The sequence below is a fragment of the Gouania willdenowi genome, chromosome 14 (assembly GCF_900634775.1).
Source record: "Gouania willdenowi chromosome 14, fGouWil2.1, whole genome shotgun sequence".
Lineage (NCBI taxonomy): Eukaryota > Metazoa > Chordata > Actinopteri > Blenniiformes > Gobiesocidae > Gouania > Gouania willdenowi.
The window spans coordinates 14,683,610-14,689,436 of record NC_041057.1 but is presented as its reverse complement, the minus strand read 5'-3'; the positions used below and the strand labels follow the sequence as shown (position 1 = coordinate 14,689,436).

General features: G+C 38.7%; 1 protein-coding gene across 1 annotated transcript; it reads right to left on the bottom strand.

The window, feature by feature from the left end:
• Positions 1-373: 373 nt before the first annotated feature.
• Positions 374-4,924, bottom strand: LOC114475726 (aquaporin-11-like). The gene is made up of 3 exons (XM_028466790.1): positions 4,242-4,924; positions 3,422-3,538; positions 374-2,457 (listed from the first exon to the last, which is right to left on the bottom strand). Exons 1-3 carry the CDS (start codon positions 4,831-4,833, stop codon positions 2,351-2,353), a joined length of 816 nt encoding a protein of 271 aa, XP_028322591.1. The 5' UTR covers positions 4,834-4,924; the 3' UTR covers positions 374-2,350.
• Between the last annotated feature and the right edge of the window lie 903 nt (positions 4,925-5,827).

The window sequence follows — 5,827 nt, the reverse complement described above, 5'->3', positions numbered from 1 at the left end:
TACAATGATTGTGTAGCTAAAGGTTTAAAGATATATTCCAAGATGTTTATTGTGGCAGAAACAAGAGAGCAGTGAGCCACGATGATAGATCACAGCTGTGAGAGAAGCTGCAGGCATTTTCTCACGTAATCCTTAGATTGTGCAGGCAGAGTGAAGCACCTCACGGCTGTGTTAAACATCTCTAAGCTGCAGGGCTGACGGAGGAGCCTCTGAGAGCAGGGGAGGTGGTCAATATGGTCACGTTATGTAACAGAAAGGTGAGATTTTAGCTTCTTTTGGAGGTGGAGGAAATTCAAACAAGATACAAATATTAGAAGCAGGTAGAAAATTTGTTTAATCAGAAGTTAATTCTCTTTAAACCATAAGCGTGCAATGTAATATAAAAATAGAAACTTGCATTTTCGTTTCAAACCTTTAAAAAAAGTAAATGTCAAGCTATTGCTTATTTCACATTATTTCAGGAGAGAAGAATTCAAAATGTTATAACCATAAAAATATGCATCTTGTGTTTATAGCAACATGTCAAGTAAGAAAATAGATGTTCAGATACATGGAAAATAACCAGAGTTATCAATCACAGTTGAATAAAAACAATCACAAACTAATTGATTTGCTCTAAACAACCACATGTCGGTGCCTCTTTCCTCACAAAATCTGCACCCAGAACACACCAATACAGTTTTGCGCAAAAATGCATTGAAAAGATGAGATCATCCATGTTGTGTACCCGTAGAGATGAAACCCATCCTTGGTAAATCATAATACATCTTCGAGCAGCAGTGAGACCAAAATTCATATTCCTAGATTTTTCTCAAAATGGCAATATTAGATATAAATGTCAATACTTTTGACCAGAACAGTCTTACCAGAAAGACAATTTTGGGTTAAATTTTCTGATGCACAATGCTACATTGTCAGATCTATTAATAAACATTTGCACAATATGTGCCACTTTGGCCTTTTCTCCTAAGAGAGACAGCATGTGCGAGTGAGTTCTGTACTGTGGCTTGTAAAGCGTTCGGAGGCACTGAGCAATCAAACTGTGCTTTTCATGCTGTTCTGACAAATAGTGAAAGCAGCGACTACTAAAATAAGTTAGAAAATAAAAATAGATTGTTATAGGAGATATTGTAATTTTCTATATCGTCCAAAAAGAAATAGTGATACATCTAGACTCATGATAAATTGCCCAGGTCTAATTGGACTGTATTTGTGCTGATAAGCTTTGTGCCTCTGAACCAGGAGGCGGTAACCTGAAACTTTAAAAGCCCTGTTTTAGCCCCTCCTACTAAATAAGAGCATGAGATTCTCGAGTTAATTATTAATAAGTTAAAGCTACTGGAGACATTTTTAAATCAGATACAGACAGAATAGGCCTCAGATCAATAAATCGAAGGTCATTTGCTTGAGAAAATAAATGTAAAAGGTTGAAATTGCTGCCTGTGAACATTTTTTAAGTATGAAGGAAAAACACTATGCATCCGTTTAAACTCCACATCCCACAATGCAATGCTTCCAAAAATTTCAAAAAGAGGGTTTCACTGTGGAGTTGAAAACTAACATTTGAGCAACAATTTCAACCTTTTACAAATTATGAATCTAAGGCCCACACTATCTATTTATCCAATAAAAAATATGTACAGCAGCTGTAAGATCAATAACAATGCAGTAGGGCTCATATAACATATAACATTATATAACAGTGTATACTGATTGTACACAGCATTGCTGGGTGCTGTTTAATAAGTTTTTAAAAACAAATGCAGCTTTCTTGCACTTGTCATCATACATGTCATAACACGTACTTCCTTAGAGGCATTATCACTGAGGAAAGTCACTGCAAGTTCCTTGAAATGTATTAAAACTGTGGTGAAACACGATCAGCAGGTTAGAGGTTAAATCATGTTTTGTGGAAACTTGCTTCCCTCATTAATCTGTGCACAAAACCAGTGAAAATTCACACTGGTTAGTGGTCTGGGCCACTGGTTTCTGAGCGTTGCTCTAAACCAGACATATCCATGTTTCTGCTTAATAGAACACTGCAAATATCTCCTGATCAATCTGGATTAATCTAGTCTTGGTGTAGCTGCTGTAGGTTTTTGAAGTGAAAGCAGGAGAACGAACATGATTCTGACCATCTATCACGGGAACTAGAACACGTGTGCATCTAAAGGTGAGGCAGGAGGATTTTAAAGTCCGTGCATGACAAGGTGGAGTTCAACACGCACAGTTACAGACAGACTTAGAACATGTGACTGTTGTTAATGTGAGGCAGGAAAATAAAGAATCAGCCGTCCTGTTTTCTTTGAAGATCCATAAACTCTGGCAGCAGAAGAGCTTGAACTCATCATTACTGGGTCTTTTGCTTCAGAGCTGCAGTGATGTCCAACCTTCCAGTGTCTTTTCCAGACAAGAAGGGGAGAATCTTCTCAAACAGGAGAATGCAGCTCACCATTCCTGGGAGACAAACAAACGATTAAAGGAATTCTTACCAGTAAATGTGGAACTGAAATTAAAATGTGATTGGCAGGCACTGCCAAAGCTGTGAATATCAATCAGTAAATAATTGCCCTGCTCCATTTGCACCAATACAAAAACCTGCTGTGCTTTTTGAACATTTATAACACAAGGACATCTACCTTCACATAGGGATGTTGAAAAAAAAATCGATTCGGCGATATATATATCGCGAAATTACGTCACACGATTGTCGGATCGATTCAAAATGCATCCATATTGATTTTTTATACATTTATTTAACCAGGAAAGTCTTTTCCACTGCAGGAAACTATGTAACTGTACAAAGAAATGCACTGAAACCTCGTGTTTGTGTTTTTTTCAATAAAATCTAAAAAGAAAATACTAACTTTTATAAATTTATTTGTTTTTCTAGACATATACCTCAGTTAAGTTGCACTAAAACCATGTTGCACTAAAGTCAAAGTTGGTTTAAAAGCCACAGGCAGATTGTATGTTATTGTTTTATTTTAAGTTGTTGGCACATGGCATGTTAAAGCCAATGTTTTGAGTGTAAAATATGCCAATAAAATATATTTCATACATAATGTTCTCATGACGGTGTACACATTTACAGATTAGTTGTTTCTTAAGTCATATATTGTATCATGACCTATGTATCGGGATACAAATCGTATCGCCAGATGACAGGCAATACACACCCCTACCATCACAGCATCTAAATACTCCCTCAAATCAACTTTTGTTCCAGTGTACTGATTGGTTAAGAATTGGCACATTTGCATTGCTGTGCAGTGTTGAGCACAGAGAGGGAGCAGAGTTTATCATTGCCTCACATCATTTGTTTTTGCTAGCGCAGAATTACAGAACTAGTGGACACCATAAAGAAGATAATAAAGTAAAGAAAGAATAGTAGAGTTGTTCATCACAGTCGTGCACTCACCTAAAACTGGTCCCAGCCAGTAGATGAAGCAGTAATCCAGGTAAGTGTGACCACTGCAGGGAAACTGGATGGAAAAGGCTAAGACGGGGTTAAAAACTGCCCCGGAAATGCTTCCACCTGCACAGAAAGATGAGCAAAGAAGTCACGCCTGCTCAGTATTTACCATCAAGCGCATTAGAATAAGATGAGTGTGGAAAATCATGTACATATCATTGATTACAAATGCTTTAAGCTCATTTCACATGTCATCAAGATGGTCCTTCAGTTCTGCTTATGGAGCAATAAAGTGCTAAAGTTAGCGATGAATGTATATTTAAGTGAAACTCTACATTTAATTAATAAATTAATACTTTGATATCTTGTGTCAGTATAAACGTAGAGTATATAAAAATAAACATTTATATGAGCCTAGGTATGGAATTTTTAACTTTTCAAAGATTTCTGTAGAAACTGGACAAAAAAAATCAAAAGAATTATTATTATAATTTTACCAGATATTAAGTGAAATCTTTTTATTATTTAATACACCCAATTTTGCATTTTCAAATTTTTTTTTTGTTTTTTTTGTTACACTCTTGGTCTTTTGGAAGATATATCCAAAAAATAAAAATAATAATTTCAAATCTGATTCAAAGTTAGTTTAATCTGTGTTTGTCAATGTTTCTCAAAGGAATAATAAAATGCAAATTTTAGGTGTAATATTTACTAATAAAGTTTGGGAATGTGTGTACTGTCCTGAGTGAATAGAAAACAGGTAGAAATGAAGCTAAAGAAGCCAGTAGTTCTACATTATGTGTGAATAGTAAGTGTTAAAGCTGACCTGTGAACACCAGAGCGGTGATGACCGCAGCGATGAGCGGAGCCCGAAGCTTCTCCTCCACGCTGTGCACGTGCATGGCCGCCGCTTGGACAGTGAAGGTACATGCCAGCTCCACGCCCGCAGCCTCCAGGACCGTCCCACCCAGGGGGTCAAAGCACCTGAACCCGAACTTCTGGTGCTGGACGTGGACTTCGGACAAAGCTAGTGACCACATGGACGCTGCGAAGCCCCGCGCCGCCCACGCTGCAGCGAACTGACAGGCGACGACGACGCCCGCGGTACCGAAGCTGAAGCGGCCCCGGCACGCTCTGTCCACCGCCCCGCTGGGGTTACACGTTGAATCCCGGAATGTCAGGAGGTGAATGACCGTCATGGTGTAGGTGAGGCTGAGGGCCACCGGTAGCTCCAGCTGCACAGACTCAGACAGTAGCTTTAGTTCATGTGAGCAGCAGCAGAGCTGGAATGTGGACGCAGCCTCCAGCAGGTACACGCTGAGAGAGCCGCGGAGCAGCCGCACCGCAGCCCGACGCACCGCCTCACTAAGGAGCACAACCACCCCAAGGACCGCCACAGACACCCACAGGTTGGACATCACTGCCAGTCGGACTATGACACCGGCTACGTGACGGGGTCAACTTTGAGCCGGTGATCGTTCACGACAAGTTTACCTAATCCAAGCTGCCCTATCAGCGTCAAGTCAAGCAGAGGGTGACAGGAAGCAAGCAGAGTAGCCTTCAAAGTAAAAGTCATTCTGTGCCATCCTCACATTCCCCAGCGGTGCCCCCATTTCATTAGTACCCCCTCTTTTGTTACATGTGGTTTTAATGTCTCAGCATTCCTGTTAACTCTAATAACAATAATGATTATAATAATAAATGTAATTTGTATAGCACTTTTCAGAAACTATACACAGCCTTGGAAAACAAGAGTAACCTAATGTTGCGTAAGATTTTATGTCTACTTTTATTATTAAAATTGTTATTCCTGAGAGGTACACAATATGTCACTTACTGGAAAAAGATATGTTATTTTCTGTGATTGGAGAATATTTTAATAATCCAATGCTTTTAAACAGCGATAGTAGGAGATTAGGTCTGATATTACTACACTATTATCACGACTACTTGTGGCTACATAAAATAAGTTTGTGTATAGGCATAGATAAAGATAGATGAGTGTAATTAGTCATTTATGCATATAATAATGTATGTACTTGTGATTTCCTAACGAGACATGTCTTTGATCATAAGGGGGTTATCATAGACTGGATATTTGAAGATATCTAAATATGTCATGCTTTATGATTTATGTTTTTACATTGCCTTTAATGCTGCGGCATGTGTTATAGCAAATATCCTGCTTATATGAGGTGAGTTTATCTTGATCTTGCGTTTGACCTCAGCTCTGACTTGACCAAAAGACTTTCTCGGGGCTGTGTTTTATTTTGAAGGTTTTATCCAGAAATGTAATTGTGCATTTCTCAAAGCTTTAAAGTTCAAGACTTCTTTCACTTGTGCGCGCATTTCTCGGAATCGGATTGTGTGTGGTTCAGGGTTTCAGAGAAAAGAAAAGAAATTCCCCTGTTG

What these genes read in the sequence shown, in the direction of transcription:
- LOC114475726 (XM_028466790.1), bottom strand. Translation starts at nt 4,833, where the DNA reads ATGTCCAACCTGTGGGTGTCTGTGGCGGTCCTTGGGGTGGTTGTGCTC. An exon ending in CACCGCTCTGGTGTTCACAG is followed by an intron (nt 3,539 to 4,241) that starts GTCAGCTTTAAC and finishes CTTTCTGTGCAG; the next exon opens with GTGGAAGCATTTCCGGGGCA. An exon ending in CTGGCTGGGACCAGTTTTAG is followed by an intron (nt 2,458 to 3,421) that starts GTGAGTGCACGA and finishes TTTGTCTCCCAG; the next exon opens with GAATGGTGAGCTGCATTCTC.